Genomic DNA, 14,517 nt, shown 5'->3' on the forward strand with positions numbered 1-14,517 from the left:
CTTTTTATTATCAGTATACTTTAATTCAATTGTTTCTAGGATTAAGACGAGTCCAGCTGTGGTGCTGCGGGTTAATGCGCTGGACTGCAATCTGTTTAATCCACAAGGTCAGGTCGGCGGCTCAAACTCACCAGCAGCTCCTCAGACACCTTATACAGGGTCAGTATGGGTCGGAACCAACTTGACAACACTTAACAATAACAAGATTAAGAAATGTATCAAAATAAAAAGCAATATTATTTATGAAGCTTATAATTAAATTTATTCATAACAGTAAGAAAGTTTAATTTTACACAGACACAAAACATTTACTGTAATTTTCGTGTAACGCGCACAGCGCGCATAAGAAACTGATGCATGAGGTGGCATGTAGTTTGCAAACACTGAATAATGTGATTTGCATAAAAGACTACCATATTTTGACACATAAAAATACAGAAATATGTACATACATACAAAAATACTAAAACATAGATTTCAGAAATAAGGAAATCAAGATATTACATAGGCTTTTTCTTGTGTGGGGAAAGGAGACACACACACATTGAAAAAGAGGCTTAAGAAAGGGGACAAAACATTGAAATGATCAGACTCCAGATGTTGATATTTCAACTGATATTAATTTGGCAAGGCAAAATATCTGAATGCAATGAAGATTTAAGATTGCCCAGGTAAAATGACACGGCCTTCCTGACCAACTATGGAACCAATCTTATGCAGAATTACAAGCATCAAGTAACCACCTAACCAGTTTTCCTTTTTAAAAAATACTAAATTTTCTAATCCATAGTGACAATTTTAAATTTCACATTATATTATAAAATGTTTCAAGAGGTTGTGTGACCTCTTTACTCACTGGGAAAAAAAGCTCCATATACATCAGTTTCAATATAAAACGGAAAATCACAATACATTTATTTTTATAAATTAAAACCTAACAATGTCTATACAAACTTCATGGCCAGTTGTAACTGGTTTAATAAGAGATCACAATCTTCGCAAATTCTTTTTGCTTTTTTTAGTACCAGGCAGAGGTCCCATTTTGGCTTTTAGAGGCTTGCTGTTTGAACAGTTTTTCGTGGTATGGTAATCACAGAGACATCTTGTACAATAATCAAACCCACAGCTTTCTCGTTTGCAGGTGGCCCGTTGTAAATAGCCATCGTATTTTGCAGGTGAATTGCAGCGAACGCAGGCTTTGAGGCTTTCATTATTTTTTAAAGTCCTGGCAACCTAGTAAGAAAAAAAATCCATACTTACTAAAAAAAATTGAGTAAGAAATGAACATGCATGGCTTACAAAAGTAAAAAGCTTAGTATCATGCAAATTACTTGTGTAAAAACATAGGAACGTAATAAAACCAAGAAAGGCCCACTAGCATCATTAGGCAAGAACATGAAACAAACTCTCCTTAAAACTTATTCACCCTACTTCACTGGCCAGTACATGTTTAGAGCACCAATTCTACACATAATTTAAGTCCCTACCCAATGAGCTTACTGTTCAGCGGGTGAAAGATAACATTTCTTGTCAACAGTTCTAGTAGCTACTTCCTTCAACTTTACTTCATGAAGGTCTAAGTTGTGGCTTAACATAGATGGCACCTTTCTGTGAAGTCTTCCCCGTCCCCTGAAGACTTACTGTTCCTTCACTTGTACTGCTTTTTATAGTCCCTATCACCTTTATAAAGGAGCTCTGGTAGTGTAGTGGTTATGAATTGGGCTGTGAACCTTAAGGCCGGCAGTTCGAAACTACCAGCTGCTCTGTGGGAGAAAGATGAGGCTTTCTGCTCCCATAAAGATTTACAGCCTTGGAAACCCTGTACAGGGTCACTATGAGTCGGAACCGACTCCATGGCACATAACCCAACCAACCATCACCTTATAATTATGTTGTCTTGGTGTGGCACTGCAGGATCAGCACTGGACTGCTAACCACAAGGTCAAACCCACCAGCCGCTCCTTAGAAACATTATAAAGGGCTGATGTAAGTCAGAACCCACTCCACGACACTCAACAAACAGCATATTAAAAGGAGTCTTGGGTGGCAGAAACAAGAGAGCCAGCGTTTGCTCCTAACTAGAAGGCTGGTAATCTGTACCCACCCAGAAGCGCCTTGGCGGAAAGGTTGAGGGCTCTTATTCGTACAGCCCAGTCACTGGAAGCCCACGGAGGAGTTCTGCTCTGGTACACACAGGGTTCCTGTGCAATGGAATTGACTCAATGGCAACTGTTTTAGCATTTGTTTCTCAGGTTACATGGCGTGCAAGGATAGCAAGGTTACATTTTAATCTAGGTGGTAACTAACAATATGCAAATGACCAAGAAATACTTAACTGAATTTATTCTGCATTCTGAATTACAGCCATTAATATCAGGATAACTTAGGACACATACTACGACTCACAGCGACCCTGTACAGGGTTTCTGAGGCTGTACATCTTTACAGGAGCAGCAAGCCTCATCGTTGTACCGCGGAGCCGCTGGTAGTTTTGAACTGCTGACCTTGAGGTTAGCAGCCTTATTCATAACAAGTAACACAGAGTATTATTTGACCTTAAAAGTTTCTATTCCTCTTCATAAGTCCTATCAACAATCAATGACCCTTAAGTCTCTAATTTACTGATAAAACAAACACCCACCTCAGAGAACTCATTGTGACGACTGTAAGCAGAGCCTTCCTGATTACCTTGATTGGATAACTTGGTTTGAGGGTCTTTTTTGGAGTGAGTCTGGACTGCTGATTTTTGAACAGATGCTAATGCTGTTCTAAACATAGTATATTCCCTGGTTGAAGCATGTGGTGAAAATTTAATAACATTTTCCTAAGAAAAACAACAACAACAACAAAAACTTTAAAAATTATTTATTTTCAGGAATCAGGCATTTTTATTATTTTTGTATATACAAGAAAGGATCTAAACCCCTATTTCTAATTTACCTTTACATTCTTTAACAGACACATAAATGGTTAAATATTTGAACTTCATAATACTAAGTACAGACACTATGAGCCAGAACACTGTGAGAGTTTCGTCTACACGGCACTTGCGCCCATGTGCTGTTATGTCAGCTGACTCACAGCCACCTGCCTACTCCTGCTCCACCCTCACTAGGACTGTCTGAGTGCTTGTTGCAGCCGCTATGTCAATGCATCTGGATGGAGAGTCTTCCTCTTTTTCATTGGCCCAGAGACAGGTCCTTCCTGATAACAGGTCTAAAGTACATGAGATAATGTCTCACCATCCTCCCTTCTGAGGAACACTCTGGCTGTACTTCTACCAAGACAGGCAGATCAGCCTTCTTCCTTCGACACCAATTCCCCTTCCACCCCCTAGCACTCTATTCATCTGGGTTTGATAATTCATCGCAGATAACTCATCGCAAGAGCTACGCAGAACTCAAGATACCATACTCGGCTATAAGGTTTATTAGCAAGTTCTAATTCAGGATCAGAAACGTTCAGGGCAGAGTTCTTTCCTTGGTCAGGACAGTCTCTCCCAGCCATTTCCATCGTGAGGCCTCTCTGGGCCAGGGCCCTACCTAAGCTGTTCCAGAGCTCTCGGAGGGCTGCAGGCACCCAGTGTTCTATCTCTGCTTTTGGTTCTGTTGCTGCTGCTCCTCTATGTCACTACAACTCTTCCTCCAGAGGTGATGAGACTCAATGCACAGGGATCTTGGGGTCCAAAGGACATAGGCTGCCCCTAGCTCCTTTTCTGTGATGATAGTGAGACCCCCGTTCCTACTTCTGAGATGGTTCATTTTATACCCACATTAAGAGTTGCCAGTTTTAAAGATCACAATTAAATCATTCACAGCGGAATCATATAATCTTATCAGCATCAGCTCCCACTTTCTCTTAGCCAGACCCATCAGAAAGAAACTTGTTGGTGGGCGTCACAAAGACTATGGGTAAAAGCCAAATGAAGCAATCCAATGCACAGCACCATAGTACTTTCAATACTCTTCATCAACACCATAATTCAAATGTATCAGTTTTTTCCCTCTCATCTTCCTTTTCATTGTCCAGCTTTGAGGTGACTAAAAACACTAGGGCTCGGGTCAGCTGCCACTTAAGTCTTCAAAGTGACACCTTTACTCTTCAAATCTTTGAAGAGGTCTTTTGCAGCAGACCTAATTAATGCAATAGTCATTTGATTTCTTGACTGCTGCTTCCATGAGCATTAGTTGTAGACCCAAACAAAATGAAATTCTTGACAACTTCAATCTTTTTTCTATTTATCATGATTTTGTTTACTGATCAGGTGGTGAGGATTTTTTTCTTTATAATAAGGTGTAACCCATGCTGAAGGCCATATAGAAAGCATGCACTTACTAGCCATATTTTGTAATTCCTACCAAATGTTTCTGCCCTGCTGCATCCGGGTAAGAGAAGGTGGGAGAAGATACTGATAGGATGCCCTGAATCAGCTCTGATACAGATTTAAAATGAGCTATGTCAACAGCAGAAAGGGAGATGTCTCCACCAGTAACCCAGAGCCCGGGATGGCGTGTCCTCTGGACCCTGAGAGCCCTGCACATCGAAGCTCCTAACTCAGAGGCAGAAAGCTGCAACACTAAGATCCCAGCCTTGGCAGAGGGTATTTATATTGACATGTTTGTGTATACTACAAATATATCCAAGCATATAGTAGAACACACAGGGAAAAATCATCAAAATGTCTTGGTGGTGGTTGTGTTGTGCTGTGTGGAGTTGGTTCCAACTCACAGCAAACCTATGCAGGGTTTCCGATGCTATAAAACTATAAATCTTTACGGGAGCAGAAAGCCTCATCTTTCTCCTGTGAACAGCAGTAGTTTTGAAATGCTGACCTTGAGGTTAGCAGCTCGACTCATAACCATTATTACCAGAGTCTCAGCCATAATCAAACCCCTTGAGGGACTGAGTTGGCTTGAGAGCGTAGGAGCAGTCTCAGGTAGCATCTAAGTCAACTGGCCTAGCAAACTCCACGAAAACTCCATTCTCTAGCCGACTTTGGTCAAAAAAGGGTGGGTATAATCACTGGTCTCTTTCCATCCAGAAAGTAAGAGTGACAGAAACCAAACGACTCAAGGAAACAATTAGTCCAATGGACTAATGACCACAGGACTAACAGCCTCCACTAGGCCTGAGACCAGTAGAACCGATGGCGCCCAGTAACACTACCAAGTGCTCTGATCAGGATCAAAAGAGAAGGTCCTGGCCAGAGGAGGGGGAAAAAAAAAAGTAAAGTAAATATCAAAATTGAGTTGGCAGAATCCTCCCAAGTCTGGCCCGTGAGAGACCTTCAATCCCGGAACAGAACCTACTCCTGGAGGCCACCTTTTAGCACAACAGGCCTGGTAACATCCATGGAAAACATGTTCCTCCCTCATCTGCCCCAAACCGGAAGTTCAGAGGGCAGGAAGGATGGACCTGAGTGGTCATGGACACCCAGGGAGCGCTCTGTCAGTGAGGGGACTGCTACAGCTCCACACGTGGATCAATACTTGAACGGAAAACCCCTCACCCAAACCATAATAAATGTTCAAGGAGATAAAAGAAGAGCTGACAGTGCTGGAAATCCTAGGGGGCAGTTCTACACCATCCTACAAGAGTTGCCATGAGTTGTAATCAACCTGACAAATTTTTTGGTTTGGTCTGCTTTTGTTATAACCAAGCAAAGCAAGAAAACAGTTTTTCCAAATTTCCCAAAAGCTATAAAAATGGCAGCCAGTTTTCAGACTACCTGTTATCTTTCCCCTTTCTATTATCAGTGTATTTTAAAATAAATTAATTATAAAGACATACCGAAACTCTTTGCATTGCTTTAGTGTACAATTGGAATGCCTCCTTATCATCTTCGAGAATCTTCTTCCAGGTTGTACTCACTTTAGCCACACTGGAAAATAAATGGTTATAATTAAAATATCACCAAGGGTGAAGACAAACATATTACAAAACCATGAACACCCAGCCCCTAACACCTCAAGAAAAAGAAATTACACGAGCAGTGGTTCTCAAAAACCTGGCTGCATTTTAGAATTGTCTGGGGTACAATATTTTAGGATGACTCAAGTCTAAAATGAAGGGGACACTGTTGTTCCTAAGTGCCATCAAGTCAGTTCCGCCTTACAGCGACCCTATATAGTTTCTGAGGAGCGGATGGTGAGTTTGAGCCACTGACCTTGTGGTTCAAACCGACCTTGAAGTCCAATGCTTTATCCCACATCGCCTCACCAAGACTCCATGAAGAGGTCCACAGTTTCTCCATTTTTAAAGAATTCCACAAGTAATTCAGGCTTAAAACCCACTGCTTTCTAATTTGTTTTCCCATATCATTTGTAAGCATCAAATAAGCTGTGTCTGATGTCCTGCTGTAGGATCAGCAGTTCAAACCCACCAGTTGCTCCTCAGAAACCCTGTAAAGGTTGGCCATGAGTTGGAACCTACCAGACCACATTTTAATAGCATTATATATATATCACCATGTTAGGAGTATGCTTGCTAATGGCTGTAGACAAATTTCAAAATACTCTAACAGGTAGTAAAAAATGCCATCTCTCAAGTAAAAGTCATGCTCTGCACTGAACAATGAAAGACTACCTCACATTCCTGGATGGTATGATCGGTGCTGAGCCATGTAACTAAGATGCTCAGTTGGGCATAATAATGCACCCAAAGCAGCAATACTTACTTGATTAAGTCCATATCACTGAGCTGTGCTAAAATACCAGCCAGGAGAAGTTTGAATCCTCTTTGAAACAGTTCGCTGAGAATATCCACACATTCTAGTCCCATTTTCCGGCCAATTATATTCTGTAGTTTAAAATTTCCACAGGATATAATTTTCTTTAGTAGCTCCAGATCCACTTTAGGATTTCGCTTGGCATTCTTTTTTAACGTCGAACAAACAACTTTTTGAAAATGAAGAACTGGCAGCAAGCTTTTGTTGGGATACTGGTCTGGGCTCTGTGTTTGCAGCAGGTAGGACGTCTGTGAACTCTCACTAATGCTCTCCTCCTCATGTTCACTGAGACCACCGGGTTGAGAAAATGAGGAATACCCACTGTCTTCATAAAATCGACTGGTCTCCAGTTCTCTGTCATTTGGACTGTCAAACGTTTGTTGTACATGTTGGTTTTCCTTGTTGTACAAAGGCTTGCTTTCCGTTTCTAGCTCTGCAGGCGTGGGGCTCACAATAGGGGATTCAATGTTTGACAACCTCTCACAGGCCTTACTGCAGCCTTTACAAGAACCTTTCAAATACACAGGAGTCCAGGAGCCCACTCCGCTATCACCATCTGGCTTGACCAGCTGTAGTCCAGAATGAACATGGTCACAATCAAAATCACACTTCACTTCGAAAGAAAGCATGGTCTTTTCTTCTTTATAACCTACAAAAAGAGAAACCCATGACATATTTACCTTTCCATGGCAGAATTCCCACACAATCCTACTTCTTAAATTGGGATGCATTTTACTTACTTCGACTTGGTTTAGTCTTATGGAGGCCTCCCATGTGCACAGCAGAGCAGAGCTGCACGTCAGGTTTCCAATACCACGACCTTAAGTACATTGCTAGGAGTGTCTTCTGAGGCTCCTCGGGGGGTGGTTGAGGGTCAGGGTAGGGGCCTTAAACCACTAACCTTTCTGATAGCAGTTAAACACTTCATCATTCTGTCCTATTCTAGGGACTCCAATTGCTTATGTACACTTTCCTATAAAAACAAAAGCCAAACCAAGCCCCTGCTATCAAGGCAACTCCACCTCCTAGTGACCCAACAGAGCAGAGTAGAACTGCTCCTTTGGATGTGAACCGCCAATCTTTGAGTTAGTACTCAAGGACCACCAGGCTCGTGCCCTCTGCACTGAGTCTGTGCAGTCAGCTAAGGTAACAGTGGAGCAGCAGCAATATTGTCAGATGGCAGTACTGTTAGTGCTGTTGTGAAGTACCATTAAGTTGATTGTAACTCATAGCGATCCTGTACAGGGTTTCTAAGAAGGGGCTGGTGCATTTGAACTGCTGATCTTTCAGTCAGCATTCCAGTGCTGAACGTACAGTGGGAGCTGTGTGCCAACACGTAGGTTCCGACCCATACTGACGCTACATAGGGTTTCTGAGACTACATCTTTATGGAAGCATAAAGCCTCATTTTTCTCCCATGCAGTGACCAGTAGATTTGAACTTCTGGCCTTGCAGTTAGCAGCCCAGCTCATAGGACACTCAGCAAAGGCACAACGGTGGGACAGAAATATGGCAGATGAGTTCAGCAAAACTAGCCACATTGAAGGCAGAGCACATCCACATAAAGGAATGCTGGGGACTTGAGAAAATCCTCTGAAAGTCTGGAATGCTAGGTTAAATGTGAATGGTCCTGAAGGTCCCTATCTACCACTCCCCACCACCTCAAGCTAAGCTAATCAGATGTTGATTAGCTCACAGTGCCCCTACAAGGAGTGGGTGGTGGGTTTGATTCATATGTATACAACATTTTATCCTTTAACTAAATTACATACCAGTCCGTATTTTTTGAACTGCAAGGTTGGCGGTTCAAGCTCACCAGCTGCTCCTCAGAAACCCTCTACAGGGTCGCTATGGGTTGGACCCCAACTTGATGGCACTTAACAACAAATCTAATTAATTATTATTATTATTATTTTTTTTTTCTACTTAGAGCAGGTCTTTTAAGTCACAGCACCAAAGAAGACTGCCTTTAAATTCTCAGTGCCTAACAGTGACGCTGTAGGATCAGCACTAGACTGCAAACCACAAGGTCGGCAGCTCCAACCCACCAGCTGCTCCTTGGACACCCTTATCCAGGGTTGCTACGAGTTGGAGTTGACTTCATGGCGCTAACAACAAGCGACACTGGTGTGGTACTACTGGATAAGCATTGGAGTGCTAACTGCAAAGTTAACAGTTCAAACCCACCAGTCACTCCTCTGAAATCCTATACAGTGTTGTTATGAGTCAAAGCCGACTTGACAGCACTTACCAACAGTGACAGAAACATAGTATGTGTTCCAGGACTCCACTAAACCATGGACAAAACCTAGAAATTAGGTTCAAATGAAAAGTACAAGACCATTAAAATGCAAATGCTGTTAAGCCTCACTGAGTGGATTCCAACTCACAGTGACCCTGAGGAGTGGCTGGTGAGTTTGAACTGCTGACTTTCAGTCCAAACTGACCTTGCGGTCCAGCTCATGCTGCAGTGACATACCAGGAATCCAAAAATAAATAAGAAAATACAAACTCTCTAATTCTGTACGATTAATATTGTGAATTCTCTTCTACACACAAGGAAGAAAACGCAGACCTTTTATTTCTGGTTTTAAATGCCTGTAAGTCAGTTCTGACTCATAGTGAGCTTGTATGATAGGGTTTCTGAGGACTGGTAGGATTAAGCCTCGTTTACATATGACCTCAATTTATCTGGGAAGAAAAAAAAAATGTAGCAGAGGTCTCAGAGAAAGGTACACCCTATGCTGTGTCAAAAACAAAGAAATCTCAGGAGTTCTTCAGGATCTCCCTTTTAGCGGCATTCTCTATCTGCCTACACCACTCTTCTGTCAGTTTGTCGTGTTGTGCTCAAAATGCGACTGGGCTCAAGTGTGGCAACAATTGTGAGGTTGGCCCAGGACCCGGCAGTGTTTCACTCTGATTTGCACAGGGCTGCTATGAGTCAGTACTGACTGGATGGCACCTAAACACAATAATCTGCCCCATCTTAAAAACGCCGCTGCTGGAAGACCCTCTGCCATCAAGGCAATCCCAACAACCCATGGTGACCCCTTAAGGTTCAGAGGAGAGCTGCACGCCAGAGTTTCCAACCATTTGATTAAGTGCCACTGAGTCGGTTCCAACTCATAGCAACCCTGTATAGGGTTTCCAAGGAATGGCTGGTGAACTCGAACTGCCAACCTTGTGGTTCAGTGCTTTATCCTGCAGCTACACCAGAGTTCATAGCTTGCAGTGTCCTTGAATTGGGGTTTGAACTGTATTTGTCTAATGGTAAAACTGGGGTTGTGGATATTTAGGAAGACAACAGTTGAGTGCATTGTTATCACACCAACAATACGTGCTATCAACATGACTGATTACTGATGCTGCTAATCACCTGGCTGAAGCAGTGTCTGTCTAGTGGGAAGTTACTCTGGAATCTTCGGATCTGCAGACTCTGAGCAATAATGCAGTACTATATTGGTTACGAATCGGGCTGCGAACTTTAGGGTCAGCGGTTCGAAACTACCAGTCGCTCCGCGGGAGAAAGATGAGGCTTTCTACTCCCGTAAAGATTTACACCCTCGGAAACCCTGTACAGGGTCGCTATGGGTCGGACCCGACTCGATGGCACTTAACAACAACAACAACATATACTATGCTAAGGATGTGTTTCAGTCGGTCCCACTGTCACTTTGACAGACTCCCACCATTTTGTTTTTAACTTACTTTTGGGCACTACAAGATGTTCTAGCCCCAGAACTATGATTTCTCCAAGGAGCTATGGTTCCTTTTAGTGGAAGAATGAATGTAAAAAACAAGAAAACAAGACCTTAACTATGGTTTTAAACTTAGTTTTAAAATGTAAAATGAATTAATATGTTATTTTCTAATACCAACACTGCCAAATTAAGGAGTCCTGGTGTGGCACTGTGGGTTAATGTGCCAGACTGCAAAGCCTTTTGAACTGCAAGGTCGGTGGTTCAGGCTCACCACCTGCTCCTCAGAAACCCTATACAAGGTCACACTATGGGTTAGAACTGACTCAATGGCACTTCACAACAACAACAGCTATACTAAACCCATTGCCATTCAATTGATTTTGATTCATGTTGTTCAGACTCAGTGACCTTGTATATGGTTTAAAAGGAGTGGCTAGTGGGTTTGAACTGCCGACCTTGCATTTCAAACAACCTTGAGGTTGGGTGCTTATCCTAAGGAACCACACCAAGACCCATGGGAGTGAGTAAAACTGTTCTGTGGAGTTTCTGAGGCTGGGAAATATATAAGGAAGTAGATTGCCTCATCTTTCCCCCAAGGAGCGACTGATGGCCTCTAGCCACCCACTCCATGGCACTTTACTAAGACTTCTTGAATCAGAGAAATGAGAATTAAGAGTCTAGTTCTACTGTTTCGTTCATTCATCCAGCGTCCACTCAGTGACAGGGTGGAGAAGGGAAGCTGTCTGCCTAGAAACAGTGACACTGTGAGACCTGGTGAAGCCTGTTTCAGACTGAGGGAAACAGGAAGCAGTAAGTGTGGAATGTTCAAGGAAGAGAGAGGAATCAAATTTGATTTGAATAATAAATCAACCCTTGGGAGGTTCTAAGTAGGAGATTCAAAGATTAAAAAACCATTGGCAATGGTGGGTTGTGGAGTGTAGGAAAGTTAACAGTGGAAGTCAGGAGGCCAGTCTGCAAATGTGTAGTACAGCTAGGCTCTCACGCCTCCATACTGCAGGGAAATGAAATGAGGTGAACAGATTCATCCAGGCAAAGCCAACAGAACTAGCTACTCTTTTGAATATGAATGATGAGCAGAAAATGAAGTTTAAAAAAAAAAAAAAAATTGTAGGGCTTAAGGTTTGAGCATCTAAGTAAAGTGTCACTTACAAAACTGGGAAACACTGAGGAAGAGTTGACAAACCTCTCCTTTGGGGAGGAAATTAACTCTTACAGCCTCAGTTTCCTCATCTATAAAATGACACTGGCCAGAGTACCCACTACATAGTCTAAACAAAAGAAACTCCTTTCATCAGCATTATTCACCATAGACCAAGCTTTCACATTTTTCCTTTGCAAATCATGAACATTTCTAAAGTTAATAAAACATGTCCCATACAGAAGCAAACATTTCAAGACACATCTAAGTTCAGGAGAAAATATTTGGCCAAGCTTTGTGGCCATTTCATTTGCTCTCAAGTGGAGTTGCTATTATCTACACCCAGGAGTTGCTGTGAAGGGTCATCATACTGTGTATCTTATAGTTCTCATTTACCAACTCACATTCCAAGCAGGAGCAAGCAGGAGCAGTTAAAAATAGTTTTACCTTCCAATTCATTTCCCATATAGACCTGATACTTCATAGTGAAACACCACAGTCAAATTTGGCTAAAGTGCTGAAAAATCTTAGTTCCTTTCAATATATTAACTAAGTAAGGTCTGCATTTGCCCAGTACTTAGAGGTAACCACCATGGCGTCCAACTTGAAGCATGGCCATTCCTTTACTAAGGAATCTGAAATGGCCAAGTCCTGAAGCCCTCAATTGCAAACCAGCCACTAAGCAGAACATTTTAGAAATGTCTGCCTTCAAAACTATTTGGATGCAAAATCTGATTTCATTTCCTCAAACCTGTATACAGGAGGCCCAAAAAACCAAAAATTCCCGGGTACAGTAAATGTTTCCTGAGGAGCAAGGTAGACAAACAATCCAGAGGGGGAAAATCGCCCCCCAAACCCTTCCCCAAAACCATTATGCTTCAAATGTACCCAAGGAGATTCGAAAGATCACGTTAACCTGGTCGGAATAAAACACCATTTTTGTCCTTTTGAGGCCTCTAAAGATTCCTTTTCTAATGAAAACGGGCATCTTTCCTGATGAGGAAATATTACAATGTTGATTTTACCAGCAGTCCTCAAAATTTCGCAAGTAAAAGAAATGTTTTTGAATCTTTTATAAAAGAGCAAGAAATTACGTAAAAACAAGCCTTTTCTAGTGTTGGCAAAAAGAAATATGGTTCTTGAGGAGGAGAAAACGTGAAAAAGTATCCAGGTTTCCCCCAAATCTGCGAAACGTGGGCAGATTGTCGGGCTCCTTTTCCCTCCTCTTTTGATTCCAGGCCCCGAGGCTGAGTTAGGGGCAAAGGATGGAAACAGGGGAAATGAGGGGTTTTGTGCGGACCTTCCAGGGGGGCCTGGTGGGAGGGAGCCCCCATTTGGCGGGAGCAGGCCCGAGCCCCTGAAATGCTGAGGGTCGGCGGGATGGCCCCTCGGGACGCGGGCTGGCGGAGGAGGCGGGAGATAAGGGAGCCATCTCCCGCGCCCGCCACCGCGCTGAGGTGGCGACACCCCTGGGCCATGGTCTCGGGCTGCGACCACCCGAGGGGAACGGGAGACTAGGGCCCCGTCAGGGGGGTCGGGCAAAGGAGGGGTCTTTGGCGCCCAGTCAGCAGTGGGGTCGGGAGATCGGTCTCCAGAAGGGGAAAGAGATCACGGGGGCCGAGACCCCCAATATACACCTGATATTTGAGTGACCCCCCCCTCCAGTAAGGACCTGGTATTTTGAGAGGGAAGTCGCCTCACGGGATTGGCGCTCGGGGCCCGCCATCCCGTCTCGGTACTCGGGGCACCCCTCCGGAGACCCCCGGGTTTTCTACCCGCCCCGGGCCTCACCACTCACTCACCGTCCGAGGGGCGCGGGCGCAGGGCTGCTGTCAGGGGGCTGCAGCGGGGTGAAGACGGGCAGCAGCTGCAGGGACTCCGGCTCATGCCGGCGGAGGTGACCTCTGCCTCAGGTGAGTTAACAGCTCTAGCGGCGACACCGCCCGCCGCTCGCTTCCTAGAGCTGTACTATCTAAAAGGCGCCAGCTGGTACTTTTAAAATCTTTGAATTTGGTGCCCAAAGCTGCGCGGTCCAATAGGACGGGTAGCTTTCACATGTGCACCAATAGAGATGCGGTGGGCGGGGATGCTTCGGAAAAAGGCCCATCCGCAGCAGAGGAGGCGGGGCCGGACGCCAAGCCCAGCCTCCGCGCATCTCACCGGTTCCGCACGTCCTGAGAGATGCTGAGGCCAGGGAGGGGCCGAGGGCGGGGCTCGCCAGAGGAGGCCGCGGCCCTGCCGCACGTGGAGGGATCCTACCGCGCCTGCGCGTGCCCGCCAAGCTTCCATCCTTAGGCCTCCCGCGAATCCTGATTTCCGCCTGAAAACAGCTCCAGTTGACATCTGAAGGTCTCCGATGTGTACAAAGAGTAGCCGATTTTCTTCCATCATCTCACAAATGGTAGTTTGGTGAGCGGCACCTCTGGACGTCCGGAAATCCAAACTTTCCGGAAGATGAACCCTCCCCCCATGCTTACTTATCCCGCCTCTCTAGGATTTACCCGCGCGCTTCTCGCTCCCTCCTAATTTCCGTCCCGCCCCTCACCAATGCGTCTGCGCAGCCTTCCGTAGTGGTCCTGGCCTCAGAGTTGGCGGGTTGGCGCGTGCGCACTTGGATGCCTCGCGTTTCTACCCGGAGTCTAGAGGGAAACGGAGGGTGCGGGGAGTGTTGTGTGACCATGGAGGTGGCGGGAGTCCTGATGACTGGGACCTTCCGGTGGGGGTGGGGAAATGGTCAACTCTTCATTTGCAGCCACAGCTCTTTAGCCACCATTTTTGTTTTGTTTTTATTGTCAATTGAGTGAAAGTTTACTTGACAAATCATTAGTTTTACAATCAACTAATCGTATTTTGGAGTCCTGGTGTGGCGCTGCGGGTTAATGCGCTAGACTGCAAAGTCGTTTGAACTGCGCGGTTCAAACTCACCAGCT

At 44.4% G+C, this 14,517-nt stretch overlaps 1 protein-coding gene across 1 annotated transcript; it reads right to left on the bottom strand.

The window, feature by feature from the left end:
* Nucleotides 1–987: 987 nt before the first annotated feature.
* FBXO5 (F-box protein 5) lies at nt 988–13,474 on the bottom strand. Its single transcript, XM_006874360.1, has 5 exons — nt 13,390–13,474; nt 6,677–7,376; nt 5,791–5,881; nt 2,642–2,824; nt 988–1,233 (listed from the first exon to the last, which is right to left on the bottom strand). The coding sequence occupies exons 1-5, from the start codon at nt 13,472–13,474 to the stop codon at nt 988–990; spliced, it is 1,305 nt and encodes a 434-aa protein (XP_006874422.1).
* Between the last annotated feature and the right edge of the window lie 1,043 nt (nt 13,475–14,517).

This window comes from Chrysochloris asiatica, unplaced genomic scaffold (assembly GCF_000296735.1).
Source record: "Chrysochloris asiatica unplaced genomic scaffold, ChrAsi1.0 scaffold00271, whole genome shotgun sequence".
Classification (NCBI taxonomy): Eukaryota; Metazoa; Chordata; class Mammalia; order Afrosoricida; family Chrysochloridae; genus Chrysochloris; species Chrysochloris asiatica.